Source organism: Dasypus novemcinctus, chromosome 18 (genome assembly GCF_030445035.2).
Source record: "Dasypus novemcinctus isolate mDasNov1 chromosome 18, mDasNov1.1.hap2, whole genome shotgun sequence".
Taxonomy (NCBI): Eukaryota; Metazoa; Chordata; class Mammalia; order Cingulata; family Dasypodidae; genus Dasypus; species Dasypus novemcinctus.
The window spans coordinates 84,824,144-84,840,612 of NC_080690.1; the positions used below are offsets into that span (position 1 = coordinate 84,824,144).

General features: G+C 44.7%; 1 protein-coding gene and 1 non-coding gene across 28 annotated transcripts in view; both read right to left on the bottom strand.

Annotated features, from left to right (window-relative positions):
* The window catches only part of PEG3 (paternally expressed 3), a 31,125-nt gene extending 15,430 nt beyond the window's left edge, over nucleotides 1-15,695 (bottom strand). For 2 of the 27 annotated variants that reach the window (XM_071209500.1, XM_071209490.1), the window contains exons 1-4: nucleotides 15,602-15,695; nucleotides 11,380-11,461; nucleotides 1,570-1,655; nucleotides 969-1,034 (exon numbers count right to left, since the gene is read on the bottom strand). Coding sequence is in view for 2 of the 27 variants with exons in the window: in XM_071209496.1 (XP_071065597.1) it covers nucleotides 11,380-11,461; nucleotides 14,009-14,055 (129 nt within the window). In the remaining 25 variants the exon portion in view is untranslated. Of the gene's footprint in view, nucleotides 1-968; nucleotides 1,090-1,569; nucleotides 1,656-9,241; nucleotides 9,358-10,375; nucleotides 10,469-11,379; nucleotides 11,462-12,089; nucleotides 12,122-14,008; nucleotides 14,156-14,525; nucleotides 14,628-15,601 lie in introns of those variants that run through there. The other 25 variants (XM_071209487.1, XM_058280934.2, XM_071209498.1 and 22 more) reach the window with 25 other exon arrangements.
* On the bottom strand, nucleotides 12,617-12,723 carry LOC111767251 (U6 spliceosomal RNA). Its single transcript, XR_002799120.1, has one exon. It is a non-coding gene; the product is annotated as a U6 spliceosomal RNA (small nuclear RNA).
* Nucleotides 15,696-16,469: the final 774 nt, after the last annotated feature.

The following is a 16,469-nucleotide window of genomic DNA, read 5'->3' on the forward strand; positions in this document are numbered from 1 at the left end:
TGAGAAATATATGAATATGAGAAAAAGGGTGGAAGGTCCACTATACCAATGAGGGAAGTTTTACTCTATTTCTCTGTGGTTTCAAAGTATCTAAATGAAGGATAAATGATTCGCATAAAGAGCAAAAACATAAAATAACTATCAAGGTTCTTGGTGCTTTTTGCCCCAAACTTGCCAAAAATCTAGTTTGTTTTGAAAGAAGCAGCTTTATGCTCCAATCACTCTCTCTAATTTCTTTACCTATTTCATTTATTTCCTTAACTGTCTTCATTTTATTTATTTAAATTTTTTAGACTGGATAAAAGTTTATTTTCAATCTTTGTTCTTTTTTCATGTAACCAATTAAGGCTATACACTTCCCTCTATCTAAATGGTTTTAGCTGGGTAAGTTTTATTATGAACACTAGTCATTATCAGTCAGTTCTAAGTGCTTTCTGCTTTCCACTATGATTTCCTTTACGTTTAAACTATTATGGAGTGTTTAGAAAATTTTCAAAGCTTTTTGGTTTCTTTTTAAAAGTTACTTTCTTATTATTGATTTCTAACTTAACTGTACTAGGGCCAGAGAACATAACTGTAGGTTAAAAATTCATTGATATGGCTACTATGTGGACATTCAAAACAAAACCCAAAACCTTGAATGGTCTTCTCTATCTAGCAAACCTCTACTTTTAAAAGACAACCTCTTCTCTGCCTTTTGTTGTAGTGTGCTGGTGGTAAGGTAGACAACGCTGTCCCATGTCCTTCTCCTGCCTCCTCCAATCAGGAGAATAAGCAGGTAGAGCTAGAAAATCTGTACTTAAAAGGCTGACTCACTCTTCTGAACCATCTCTCAGTGGGGAAGTTATCCAGTCCAAGCTCCCACAAACTGTCTTTTTTTCAGCCCTTTGTTTCAACACAATACTGGTACAGGAAAGAAGAGGCAGTAGGAGAAAGAAGTTTAGGTTTGGGTCAATGAATTAACTTACCTGACAGTTCTGTACTTCTGGCTTTACTTCCAAAGAACAAAACCATATGCAGCAAAAATTCTCTGCCTTTGTTTTAAAAGGAAAACCAGTAAGTTTTAAATTTTATTTATTTTTTAAATGTCTAGAGAGAACACAGAAGATTTTTCAATTATTCACTAGCTTTATCACGTAGAAATAAATGCAGTAAACTCAGTTTGCTGCTTTTTCTGCTTCGTGAACAGGCCGATGCTTTCCCCCAAAAGCAAACCGCCCCGCTATAGCCTCGTCCGGTCACCCTCTGGGTGCCAGCACCCAAGAACCCCTGGCCACGAAGCCTGGTGGCGTGACTACTCTCTCCCAATCTACCCTCCTTAAGAAGGACGGTAGGTAGGTGGGAGAATACCAGGTGAACCTCTGCTGGGAAGAAACTTTCAAAGCCGAGCAGGAAACGTGTCTAGCCTCCTGAGATGTGGTATGACCAGAGTCTGGCTGGGGAGGAACTCCCACTCTGCAGAGCACAGTGCTACAAGGACAGCCTGGCCCAGCCCTGCTTGGTGGCAGCAGACACACTACCAGCCCCTCCTTTCACAGGCACCAGGAAGCCCAAGGGCACACAAATCACCTGTTTGGGAAGGGGATCCTTTCTGGAACTTCAAACCAAGCAGCTTTCCACTCTACAAGGCTTCAGGGACAGTCAAAGCACAGGGCCTGCAGAATTTTAAAGAGATACATGGACCAATAAACATGGAAGGAACAGAAAAAGAGGGTCAGAGAATTAATTCCCAAGATGGCAGAGGACTTGGATAGTTTCAGGGGTGGGGTTTTATAAATCTTCAAGGAAAGGACAACCTCAAGCCACACAAACCAAGGCAGAGACGAGAAACAGAATGCTTCCCAACTGTCTTTAGGAAAAAGTGCAAAATAAAGGCAATACTCACAAACTGCAGACCAAACACACTTAGGAAAGCAGATATAAAAATCTTAATACGGCTATTATTGAAACTGTTCTATGGAGTTCTAACCCATCACAACCAGACCAGACCAAAGCAAAACAAATAAATTAATGGCACAAAGAACAGAGGATAAAACTATCATTCTTTTATATGAGTGTTCACCCAGACACCACAAATCAAAAAAGAACTTTTAATAATTCAGTAAGGAAAACATCTATAACAGATTCCCTAAATACGTATCAATAATGACAAGTAATAACTTGGGAGAAGTCTCCCTTACAAAAAGAAAAAAAGATTTACTGAAAGTAAATAACACCTATATGAGTAAAATTATAAATTACACTAAAATACAAAAAATATATATATAATTGGATAGACACAAGATAATAAGATGCATGGATTTGGCATTTTATTAACTACTAAATTGTCCTCCAAAATAATCTATGTATCTAATGCAATATCAATGATAGTAAACTTGCAACATCTTTTTTTTTTAATATTTATTTTTACTTCATTTGTGCCTCCCCCCTTGTTTGTGTTTGCTGTCTGCTCTCAGATCTCCATGGCAGCCTTCACCAGGAGGCCCTGGGAATTGAACCTAGGGCCTCCCATATGGTAGATGGGAGCCCATCACCTAAGCCACCTCCGCCTCCTACACTTGCAACTTCTGACCAAAAAAGTAATTCATTTAAGAATCATAATATGGATTCTAGTGGCAATGAGAAATAGTTCAGTAAAGTTTAAGACTATTCAATATATAGTAACAAAGATTTAATGAAAAATAACAGAAAAACTGGCAGTCATTTTTGGGAAAAAGTTCATACCATATATAAAAAGTTAAAACCAAAAAAAAACCAAAAAGACAAACAAAAAAAAAACCCGCATTAACCTTCACAATCCTGAAGCAGGGAGAAGGGCTCTTCCAAACTGATGATAAACCAGGTGCTATGAAGGACAACTCTGACTTCATAAACCTCTACATCATGTGAATGCCAAAAGGCAAGTATTTGAAACATTAAGCACCACTAAGTAAAAATTAAATACAGTAACTTTATGATTAATAAGACTGATAGGAATTCTCTTCACTAATACCACATCTGTATGCCTGTAAGTATCCCCTTCACAAGGCAGGTGCCAAATTCTGTGACAAAGAATCATTTATTCCCTGCCTCAAGAAATTCAGAATTAGAGTAAACAAGTATTACTTTTACTTAAAAGTGCTCCAAATTTTCTGACCATGCCAAGATTAAGAGGGAACTTAGGAAACCCAAAAGAATCAACTTTAAAACTTTTAGACCCACTAAAAATTTGTGGAAAGTGCTGCTGAAAGTTGACTATACCCCTCCAATCTTCAACAGCTATGCATATGTAAACACAATGCCATCCCTATCTGAGTGTTTCTACTTCAAAAGCCTACTTGTAGACCTGCCTGCCCAGGCACACAAAGATACGGTTCAAGTGTGTTCCCCGGAGCTCGCTGACAAGCAAAGAACAGGCATGGGGGAACAGCTAGGCATAATTTCAACGACAGAGACCACAGAAAGACCACCATGTGAAGGCACGACAATCAAGGTGGATCCCAGACTTCTACACTATATCAGCCAATTGCAGCAAAACAAACCAGACATGGAAGAAAAAAGATCTTTTCAATGGATGAAACGTTAAAAGCTCTTAGAAAAAAAAAGCCCATCATGAAGTGAAGAACATTAATAAGCAGTTCAAAAAATAAGTGATGAGAGCCAGTATTTAATATCAGAAATTTAAAAAATGTAAAAGAATGGAGATTTTTTTTTGCCTTTCAAATGGGCAAATAATTAAAAGTTAAAAAACAATATTGATAGAGGTATGGAGAAGCTAGTTGGTGCAGGTGTAAGCTGAATTTCTGGATGCTATTTTGGCAGTATATTCTAAAAAACATGTAAAAAGTCTATTTCTTTTGAACCAGAAAGTCTCCATTTAAGGACAAAGATGGACAAGGAAACAAAATAGTAAGGGGAAAAAAAACTAAAATAAATCAGCTACACAGTAATGATTAAAACTCATATCTACATAATTTCCTTGTATTTAAATCTAGTTTAAACGAGCAGCACTAAACAGTTGCTGCCACTGATGCCGATGGCACTATTTACAGGTGAAGTAATGGGAATGAATGAGCACTAACATCCCAGAAGCACCTGCTCAGGTTAGTATGTCATGACAAAACTGTAGTCCTAACATGGGGCACAAATCATGTCAGAGCAACCAACAGCCAAACTTAGACAAAGCCAGTACTGGTCAGCTCTCTCCTGCAGGGCTCCCAGACATCAGGTGGGCCATGTGAGATCTGGCTAGCTTTCCTCCAAGCAGTGGCACAACTCGTACCCCTGGGCTCACTCTCCCCTCCATTTTGGCCCAAAAGGCAACAAATAATGGGGCCAGGTCCTGAGTAATACCTGCTGGGGGCCCATACTCACCTCACCTGCAGGGAAGGCCCAGATCCCAGGTGAACTCTTCCCGTTTCTGCACCTCTAGCTAATCAAAAGCATAACTGCTCTATCCACTTGGCCCCCACTTCCCCCGTCTAGCTTCTGCTTCCATGGCCTCAGCCAAGCCTAGCACTGAAGAAAACAGAAGACATGTGCTTGGAGGTGGCTCAGAGGAAGACAGCAGCAAAAAAGAGGAGGACGTTTTCAAAGGATGCCCCAGAAAGTCCACAAATAAAAATTTATCCAAAAATTGGAGATGTGCTTGATGATGTATGATCCAAAAGAAAACTGGAATACCTGTCCTTACGCCTACCACAGAGTCTCTGAGGGCAAGGACCCCATCATATTTTCCATCATTGTATTTTTATAAAACTCTTACAGACAAGGTGTTTAATCCACAGAAACGGACTAAAACTGTTTGTGTGTATGCCATAAGCATTGTTACATGTTAAAAAGTATTTGAAAGTGTCAACAACATTTCCTTATAAACTCTTAGCAAAGAGTAAAACTGAGAGACCATCTACATACAATCAAGAATTATCTCAAATAAATGAAAGCAAGCATAGTATTATGCACTAAAGTGTCTGAGACTAAAGTTTGGGACAAGGAAGGGATGCCCTTGACAACAGCTACTACTCAACATTATTCTGGAAGACCTAGCTAATGCAACTAAAGAAAAGCAAACTGCAGGCTTGGGTTAGGAGATGCAGCCTACCCTTCAAATGGCAAAAACCAAATGCCATGGAGGAAAACCAACCTATTTCCAAGTTGTTCTCAGATTCCATGAAGCCAGACCAAGGAGTGGCTAATAGCAATCAGGTACTTGGGACCTTTAGGCCCATTTCTATATCTCTGACTCAGGAATAAAGTCTACTCACGGCCTCAGGAGAAGACAAAACCTGTACAAAACTGGGACTCCTAAGAGAACCAATTCCTTGACTACATTTTCTTAAATACCCAAACACATCTTTCCCAAGAAACCACCAAATCTTTTCCTATTGTTTCTCACAGGGGCCTCTTCTTCTTACCCCACCCCATTCTTGGCAACATTCAGAATGAGAGAGTAGGAAGTGAAGTGTCTGAAAGGGGAGGCAAGACTATCAACAAACAGGCTAGTAGTACCAGTCAACACCATATTATGAAAAGAAACGAATGGATTATTTCAAATACCTGTCTACATGAAAATGAATCTAAAAGAAAAAGACAAGGATTGCTGGCACCACCACATTAAAATCAGCAATAATTAAAATGGCATGGCACTTGAAAAGAGACATATTGATCTAAGACAAAGCACTTAAAACAGAGCCCCCTTATACTACATGTAAGAACTGAGTTTCTGATAAAGGTGGTGCTATTCAAATCAGTGGGGAAAGGAAAGCCTTTAAGGAACTTCCATTGTCAAAACTGCAGAGCTGTTTAAAAATAATTAAATATTGCTTCAAATCACATATCAAAATAGTCTGACAAATTATTAAGACTTATAAAAGGTTACTTTTTCAAAAAAAAGACATCAACTCACAAAAACAGATGGACAATAAATAAAAGTCCAAACCTACTAGTAATTCAAGACATTACTTAAAACAATGTTTCTGAATATCAAAATGCTTTTTATGTGTACATATACATAGTCTTGCCTATGCATAAGGATATTTCTGGAAGGATATGAAAAGGTCAATGGTTAAACCAGGAGAGTGAGACTGGAGGTATGGAGACTTGCTCTCCCTTTCCTGTTTAATGCACAATGGGGCCTCCTCTCCCAAACTGCAACGCTGATAATCAACCAAAAGCATGGCCAAAGTGAGATGCCTACAAACCAATAAATGTTTCTGTTCACATCACTTTCTGGTCCTTGCCATTAAGATATGAAGTTTTAAAATGACAGAGGTGATACTGCTCTTCAAGTTGCAAATTTCACTGCTTCATTTAACATCACACCATGACTGCCTGTCTTTCCCACTCTCCAAGATGCTAAGAGCCTGGTCTTCAGTCTTCCACACATTTCCTCACGCATATACAAGTACTAAACATACACAGGCTTTACTGTTTAGATAAAATGGGATCATGGCCTTTACATATTTATGTAACATGGCTTTCTATAATCCAGATTGGGAAACTGTAGGGGGAGAGGAATGGTGGAGAAGATTCAGGAAGCAAGATACTGTTTGCTGCTTCCTGGGTTTGGTGGCCTTTAGACTCTCACTGCTTCTATTTCCTCACATTCCACTGGAGAACACGGACGTTGGATCTGGGTGGGCTGCAAACTCAAGAATGTGGTCTGGAAAATGAGGCAAGGGAGCCGTGTCAAAGGGTATTGACAGGGCAGACTCAATCAAGTCCAAATTGCTAAAGCAAACAGCACAATATCCTTTCGCACTGTTTGAATTTACCATACACATTATAAAATAATTTAGCTTAAAATAGCATTTGGAATGTCTTTTTACAATAGTATAAAAGTAACAAGGATGTACATTATTCAACAATCAGAAAAAGAAAATTACTGTTGGTATACTCAAATGCTCATCTGAATATTCACAAGTCTTAATTTCTAAAAGGGAATAGTTTGATAATTATAAAATCTTTAATGGAATGCTATGCAACAAAGTTTTCCAGAAATTTTGTAGCTTAATTTTTTTTATTATAAACATGAAAGATATGTGCAACTTTTAGAAACTGCAAGTTATACCTATTGATCAAATGTGTTGCTAAGCCTTTTAAAATATATACACACACTAACACTAGTTTTTACCAAAATGAAATCATACCAGGAGTTCTGCAATATATAATACACTTTTTTTTTTTCAACTAATAATTTAGGAAGGTTATCTTTTCATACCAGTATATAATCTACATCATTCTAAGGGCCACATAGCATTCCATTCTATGAATGTACCAGTTTATTCAGATATGAAATATTACCCATAAAACTGTTCGGCACTCATATGGTCTTCTTAGTGGAAATATACCCGTTTATATATGCATAGAAAATGATGAGAATGTCCATTCAAAGGAAATAATGCCATTTTTAGAAAGCAAAGATATAAATGGAGACTTAAATGGAAACTTCTAAATGTTAAAAGAAATCACTGCAAAGCATGCATGTATATACAGACACACATGTGCACATACAAAGGGGGGACTGTAAACGGGCCTGTCCCCCAGCTCCCCCCACCACTAACACCCTGCATACTTCACTCTTGCAGCTTGAGTCTGAAATGTTTAATGAACAGTATGAACTCACTAATGTGAAAAATACACTACATAGGTGCTTAAATGTGTGAAAGTTGGTACACATTAAACTGGAAACCTGTAGATCCCGATGACTTCTAGGGAGGGTGACAAAAATGTTTCATTGGGAGTGCATCTTCTAGTTGTATTTCTTTACTGTTTGAATTTTATACAAGAATTATTTATATAAACTTGTATATAAAGACTATTCATAAAATGGGGTTGGGGGGAGTAGATGACGCTCAAGCAGCTGAGCACCTGCTTCCCACATGGGAGGCCCTGGGTTTGCTCCCAGGTGCCTACTAAAAACAAAAAAAAAAACAAAAACAAACAACAAGCAATCAAACAAACAAAAAAACAACTCAAGGGTTCAGTGCTTGAGCACTGGCTTCCCACACAGGAGGTCCAGGGTTCAATCCCTGGTCCTGGTACCTAAAAAGTAAAAAAATAAAATATGGGAATCTATTGGAAAAGGTCAATAAAAGACCTTAAAAATTATAAAAAATGACTATCACTATTCCTTTTTGCATTTTGAGTTTTAATAATTTATGTTAATAATAAAAATACTTAACCTAAAAATTTGAAAATAAATTTCAGGACTCCCCCCTTTTTCTTCCTGCACTGCTTGCTGCTGCTCATCAGCATGTTCTCTCCTGAACCCCTCCCCAACTGGGGAGGCCATGACATCACTTCCTTGGTACTCTGAACACTTCATCCCATCTCTAGCTACTGGTACATCTCATGCTGCATCCTCCACCATCTGTACACCTCTCTCAGCTGAGTCAATCGACCAATGGAGTTGCTTCTGAGCACGCCAAAACCCCGACTTCACTGAGAGCTGCCCACTTGTCGTAAGGTTGAAAACTGAATTCATGTTACATGGCAAACCCGTCACCATTATTTCCTGGCCTGCAAATGGGTGACTAAAAGCATCCACACTCCCTCCACTCTCTCCCTGTAGCAGGATTCCTAACGTGCAAGGTCAGGATTTCAAAAGGTCTGATGCCACCTGGCAGATGGGGGCACAGGCAGGGGCACGCAGGGACTGGGCCTCACTCTGGTCCAAGGGAAGGAGAGAAGAGCCACCCACTGGGCCCAGTAATAAAGCCTCACTCTTCAGGGTTGGGCAGAGGGGTGCTGATCAGTTTCTAGCTGTTATTCAATTTCTGGAGAATATGTTGTTAAACATACTAGACACCAAAACATGAAACGCCCTTTTACAAAGAGAATACTAAGTTTCAGTCATGAGCTGCAAATATTTAAAACCACAGGACAGTAGCACTGCCTGCTGGATAGGCACTGCCATTTTGGTTTGTGAGGCTATGTTTATGCCATTCTTTGAATATTTGATAACACTTTGCTTCTATTTCATAAAAAAGAGAAGAAAACAAAGTTATGGGTCTCATGATGTCACTCAGACAAAGAAGGAATTCACCCGGGATCCTTGTCAAAAGTGAGATCTTTTGTCTCAATCAGATAATCAACTGTGAAGAATTTAATTTAAGCACATGCATCACAGGCTGGAATTATTTAACTCATGCTCCCCACATCCCATCAGATATGAAAGACATTCCGTGATATCTCCTTTACCCCCGTTTCTACGTACTTACTTTGGTCTCCTTGATCCAGCCCCCTAACTCCTTCTACCTACCTCATTACAGGGGCTGGATCTGAGACCTTTAAAGTCAGGAACCGAGGAGTTGCTCAGGGACAGCATGGTCTGTGGCCGCTCCTCTCTTCTCATTTGCTCCATTCTCCTGCCTCTTTCTGCAGACCGACATTCTCTACTTCAGCATGCTCATGGGAGGGAATAGTGTCCCAGCCCCAGGCTACATCACCACCCAGCTTAAGTACCCAGCACAAACAGACAAATCAATCTGTCTTACTTCATTCCAATTCTCAAAGTCTTAAATTACACACTAGAGCTTGATTCTTTCTCTAGGGCAATGGTTCTCAAACTCTATCATGCCCAAAAGTCATCTGGGTGCTTATGAAAAATGCAGCTGCCTTTCCAGGTGTGATGATTTGGGAGGTCTGAGGAAGGATGACACTTTAACAAGCACTTGATGAACTGTAGTTTGAGAACTACTGCTCCAGGCTTAGGTGTCCAGTCGGTAAATTAACTAAGAACATGGACAAATGGGACAAGGGGGACTGGGTGACCTGAGAGTTGTAGACAGGAATGTGAACAAGGAGTCAATGATGGTATACCTCTGCTACACCATCCATGATCTCTACCCTCTGATCTGATGGATGCTCCTCTAGATAGACTCAAACCCTGAGGCTTACCTCTAACACTTATCACACTGCAGCCAACACTGTACTATTGTCCGTTCTTGACAGATTTCCCCCAAAAACACAGAAGAGGAAATAATAGCTAAGAGTTTAATTTTATGATTAAACACAAAAATGGTTCAAGACAAAGTACTTTAAAGACACAAAATGTCTTTCAAGCCAGTGTGCCTTGGGTATATTTTGATATAATCAGCTAATCATATTTTTTAAAGGAGAAAGGATAAGCAAAGGCAGGCCACAAAGGCATCTAGAGGTATAATTCATCTCAACCTCTACAGGGGAGAGAGTGACTCTATCAACCTAATTTGAACGAATGGAGGAGACTGTTTGTGTGGGTGGCAGGATGGGGGCCGGGGTATAGCTAATGGGCCGCCAGCTTCCTCGTAACCCCAGCAAGAGCGTCAGGGTAACAAGATGGCCACACCAGGCTATCGTACAGGCCAAGCTCTTCAGCAGTTCACCCGTCCTCTTGTTCTGATTCCATACTCACCCAGCAACCTTCTCATTATGGGTTCATCTCCCATGTAGATCTGCCTACAGGGAGAGAATGTGCTGATCATACACATCTGTGGGGGTTGGGTGCCTGCAACAATGATCTCTCATTATAAATCAATACAACAGAACTGAAGGGGTTGGAACATCATACTCCAGGCACACTAATTTTCAACATAAACTAATGTGTCAGCATTGTTATTATATAAGGCTCTTGACTGTCATCAATGTGGACTTACCAACCTAGGATGAATCCATAGGCAAAGTAAGGTTCCTAAGCCTCCACAGGCTTGATTACCTTCTGTAATCTAGCCCCAGCTTACCTTTTCCCCACCTCAATCAAATGCGGTTCTACTTTTTCTAGAATGCTCTAGGCATCCTAGGTTTTCAGCTCCTCATCCTGCATTCCCCAAGAATGTCCCAAGGCCCTAGGCTTAGACTATGCTTTCCACAACACTATTTACCATGCTTCAGGGTTCTGCTTTCAAATTACTGACTCTCAGGGAGGCCTTATGTGGCCTCTCCCAGATTGTTATCAGCCCGTAACTAACATTTTCTTTTAAAAGCATGTGTCATACAGTAATTTTTTTCAAGGTCTTTAATCACCAATAGACTATGAATCCCATAGAAACATTTTCCCATTTGTGACCATGTTTCCAGTGCCCAGCACAAAGTATATAATCAATGATCAATATTGGTGTATTAATTTATGAATCTCTCATACTTCTTTAATCACCTCAACACAGGGGAAGAGCAGGACTGAATGAGTAGGCAAGTATTAGGAAAAGAGGTATGCCATGACAAAGGCTGGCATGAGACCAAGCAGAACTGCTGGGGAACACATGATCCACTACTAGAGCCTGAACATTTTCGGAGAGCAAAAAAACTGTGTCTGCATGATGATGTGAAACATGTGTGCAAGTGGGGAAGTGTCAGGAAGAGGAAGGGACAGTAGTCACTCCAAGGATGGGTATGGCACTGCAAAGACGAAACTCAACTCACCTGGACGCAGTCACCTCGTGTTTGGATTTTGTCTTTCTCTTGCCAGCTGTCTCCAGGAAGGAAAGAAGCCCAAAGGGAGGAACTGGGGAGGGAAAGGAAAACAGGAGATACCAAATTTACTTCGCAGTTACTGGATTCACCAGGTTGGCTGCATCTTTACCTCCTGCAAAGGAATAGGTCCAGTCAGATTAGGAAAAGCAGCCTTCCTTCTCAGGATGGAAATCCCTAGGATGTACTCATACCCTTTGCCCAAGAAGATTATGTTAATCTGTTAATGAGCATGCAAGTCAATCTATGAATGTCTTAAAAACTTCTCTGACCAGTAGAACAAAATAGTAACAAAGTGGGGCTTTGGATTAAGAAATGAATTCAAGAAATCAATATGCCTCGTTAGCTATGTGGCACTGACCGTCCATCAAAAGGTAAGGGAAGCACATGTTGCTGGTAAAAAGTGGATGCAAAAAAGGTACTATGAGTTAACGCTAATGAAATGCTTTATTATGTCTATTAATCCTCATCATAATGCTATTAATTTTCCAGTCCTCATTTCACTGAAGAGAAGTCCAGAGAACTCAGCCTCAGAGCTCATGGGAAACTTACAATGACATAAGGCCAAAGTTTAACTTTGCTGTGAATTCAAGTAACATAAAGGGACTAACCTATATTGACTTTTTAAAATATATTTTTTATTATGGAAGTTGTTAACTTACAAAACAACTATGCTCATGTGTAGAATTTCCACACAGCAACCTTTCACCAACACACCACACCACTGTGGAAAATTTGTTACAGATTACTAAATAATATCAATTACCAATAACTATGGTCCACAGCTTACATTTGGCAAATTTTTTCCACTACCCCCCATTTTTAACACTGTACATCTTTGACACTGATGTAAGAAAATTACATTATTGTTGTTGACTATAGTCCATCGTTTTTGGGAGTTGTATTTTTCCACACTTCTCCACATTCCCACCACTCTGCAATAGTGACATACATTTGTTCTAGTTCATAGAAAGACATTCTTGTATTTATGCTATTAACCAAAAATATCATTTACCTCTGGGTTCAGTGTTATTCAGTCCCTAGATTATTTTCTAGCTTTCTTTCAATTGACTTTTACAACCCTAGACTACCTTTTTTCATTCACAATCCCATTTATAAACTAGATTCTATTCACTATGATGTTACCATCAATTTTAGCCATTTCCACATGCTTAAAACCAATTAAAACAAAACTATGGAATGCTTCATGAATTTGCATGTCATCTTTGTGCAAGGGCCATGCTAATCTTTTCTGTAGCATTCCAATTTTAGTATATGTACTGCTGAAGCAAGCACTATATTAGATTCTTAATGTTATTACCACCATTACCATTAGGGAACAATATCATTACTTAACTGTGTTTAATTTTAAGGATTATAAACACACTCCCAATGGATTAACACTATATATTTCAAGTCCCAATTCACCTCGGAGCTTATGTTCAATCAGTTAGAAGCCTCTGGGGAAAGTTAACATCATGATAATTACTCTGGTTTATGAGTCAGTGAATGGATAGAATGGGAGTCACAGCACAACGGTTTTTAAGATGAAACCAGTTTTAGTTGGACTGGCTACTTCACAACGGTGTGATCCAACAATTTTTTTTTAAGTTCTTTGAACTTGAAAAAACTATGCCTAGCACACATTAATTGTATGATAAATGTCAGTCATAGTTATTAGTAGTTCTAACATGTCTATTTTTTCTTTTGATCAGATCATAAAAACAAAATATTAATCAGGATAGAATTAAACTTACACATTAAGTAAGAAAAATTAGTCACACAATGAACAAATACCAAGCAACTACCTAGTTGTTGGCTATCAAAATTGTATTTTAATTCCTACATATTTCTAAAGCGTATTCCACTTGCTGTTATTAAGAATACAAATAATTATAATTTTACTTTTTAACCATATATTATCCTTTCTTCACGGTGAGCATATTTTGGTGGGAATAAGAGCTTGTTCATTAATATCTATTACACATTTAACAATGTTTAACGCTAGCTCTACTAATTACTGGTAAACATATTTTTAATTGGGTTTCTGCTATCACCTAACAGGGAAGGAGGAAATCTGGATATCACTTTCCCAATATCAAAAAGCAAAAGAGATAGCAATTTAAAAGCTCCTTGGATGGAGCTTCAAGCAGTTCATTGTCATGTCCACAGTGAAAGAGGATAAACACGGTGAAAGGCAGCTCAACATTGGGAATTACAGTCCCCTAGGACGACGCAGGGACAGCGCCCAGAGCAGCTCTGCGCGAGCTGGGCCAGCCTCCCCGCCCCCTCCGCACAGCGGCCCCTCAAGCCCGGGCTGCCTGCCATCTGGGCACGCCCCCTCCACACCCCTACTGCTAGGACGCCTCCTCTTCGCCATAACGCTCCACAAAACGCCCTCATAACCACCCACAGCTTGGAGACAGCCTTTGGTCTTTGCCTAAAACTCCTGCCTCCCCTCCGAACTTCTGAACTACCCCAAACCTAAGTTCTATTATATCCCGTTGGCTTTCTCTGTTCTCTCCTCTAAAATCCCGCCCTTCCCGAAATCTACTGAAAATCCCTTAATTCCGAGCCCCACATTATCGCTGATGAGTCCTCAGGACGTAGTTGATCCTGCACCCACATTCCCCAACCTGGCTCTGCAACAAGGGACACCTCGCGCCCCAAGGAAACATGGCGCCGGCCGCCACGTCCCCGCGGCCAAGATGGCGCCCGCGGCCAAGATGGCGCCCCGCCGCAGAGCCGCGGCCCCGCCCCCGGCGCGCTGAGGGGCGTCCTGTCACTCCCAGGGCGCAAGGCTCCGGCGGCCAGACCTCACCCTCGAGGTCGCCGCAACAGCACCCGACCGCCCCCAAAACACAAGGCAGCCTGCGTGCTGCAGCTCCGCAAAATGGCCCAGGGGGAGAGGCGTCGTGGCCCCATCGCCAGAGCCGAAGCGGCCCCTGTGCGGCTCCACGGCCTGGCGCCGCCCCGCCGCTGTCCCCGGTCAAAAGCGCCCGTGGCGATGCTGGCTCCGGCGAGCGGCCTCCAGGCCGCAGCACCTCGGCCCGCCCCACAGCCCCGCGGTCATCTGAGACATCACCAGCGCTGCACACCTCTGCCTGCGTCAGCCAGCGGACGATACAGCCCTGTGGTTACTCATGCGCCTGCGCAGGAAACCTTGGCGGCCACCACGTGGCGAGGAGGAGGTAGTGGGCGGGGCCTGCCACCCGTCAATCATCTGTGGGCCGCCCTCACTCGAGATGGCGCCAGCACAGCAAACCTTGGCTGCCGCCTCGCGGCCAACAGAGGTAGTGCCCAACTGAGAGGGGCCCAGGGTCCCCACTCTCCATGGCGCCTGCGCAGTAAGCCTTTGCTGGTCTCCAGCCCCCGCCCCAAATCAGGGGCCAGACATACCACAGGGTGGAAAACGGTGCTGGGCAGGGAAGAGAAAGGGAAGGGGCGCTCCTCTGCCAACCCCAGGTCCCGCAAGGGACAAAGGGCGGGCAGTGACCAGCTCCAGCACTGCCACTCTGGACAAGGGGCTCCAAGGCCCAACTTAGGCCAGAGGCCGAGACTCAGACCATGCTGACCTAAGAAGATCAAGCAGCGCTGCAGTCTCTGGCTGTGACCGACCCCAAAAGTCCCAGGTGGTACTGTTTAGGGAAACCTCGGCGGCCCCTGAACCCGTCAGGACGGTGCCTGCGCCGCAGACCCCAGCCACCCCTCCCAAGGACAGCACTGGGCGGGCGGGGCTTCTGGGCGACCCCGCCCCACCCCGCAACCCTCCACAGGGCAGCGGCTGCGCGGATTGGGTCGGCGCCTGGTAGGCGGGGCTGGCTGCGGCCCCGCCTGCTCTCCGCCAATCTGGCGCCACTGCGGCAAAACAGGGCCCGCCCCCAGAAAGGTGTCGGGGCGGGCTGGCCCGCAGCCAAGTGGAGTGGGGGGGCTCTCTGCAGCCCCCAACCCAGCTAGAGGCACACGGGTGCTCCAACGGCCACGGCGCTGCCCGCGGCTCTGGGGGACGCTGCCCCACCGCCCCGCACGCGGGCTCCCCGCAATCGGCAACCTTAGCGGTGGAGACCTCAGCCGCAGAGCTGCTGTGCAGTCCCGGTCGTCAGACGGAGCGCCCGCGCGGGCCCCGGCCTCGTCCAGCTGGAGGGCGCAGCTCCGCAGACCGGGCCGCACTCACCTCGCCGCCCGCCGCCGCCCGCTGCGTGCCCCGGCCCGCGCCCGGGCGCCCTGCCCTCCGCCGACCGCCTCGTCCTGCGGCTCGCCGCGAATGCGCGGCGGCTGGGCGCGCGGCCCTGGTCAAGGCGCCCTCGGGGGCGGGGCCCGGCGCGGCCAATCAGCGGCCCTGCCGCCCCTGCGGGCCCCGCCCCCCAGGCCCGTCGCCGTGGCGACGCCCAGCGGGGCTGACGTCAGCGCAGCGGGCCCCGGCCGAGCGCGCCTGGGGAGGGGGCGGGTGTCGCCCCCCAACCAAGAAAGGGGGGTGGCGCCGGGCAGAGCCCACCGACCGGCCCCGGCGGCAACCCACCGGAAAAAAAAAAAGACCCTTCCTCAACGACGCGCCGACACCTGCGGGCAATCGATCCCGGTATCGATCCGCAGAGCCCACGCGCTGGCGCGACAGGCCGCCCGACGCGGGCTCGCCCCCGGGAGAGGAGCCAGGAGACAAAGGCCCGCCAGCGGCGGCGCGGGCGAGGCGGCCCGGGCGAGGCGGCGCGGCGTGGCGGCGCGGCGTGGCGGCGCGGGCGAGGCGGCGCGGCGAGGCGGCGCGGCGTGGCGGCCCGGGCGAGGCGGCCCAGGCGAGGCGGCCCGCGCGTGGCGGCCCGCGGGGAAACCCGCGCCGCGGCCGCGGCCCTGCAGACCGGTACCGTGCGGGCCACCGCGGCGCGCGGGGTCGGCCGCGGAGGGCCGGGGCAGCGGGACCGCGGCTCTGCGGGGAGCCCGCGGGCGCCCGGCCGCCAGGACGCACGGCGAGGGCAGCGCTGGGGTGGGCGGGCAGCGAGGCCCTGGTCCCTGGCGGCCTCGGAAGGGTCGTGGGAGACGAAGGACTG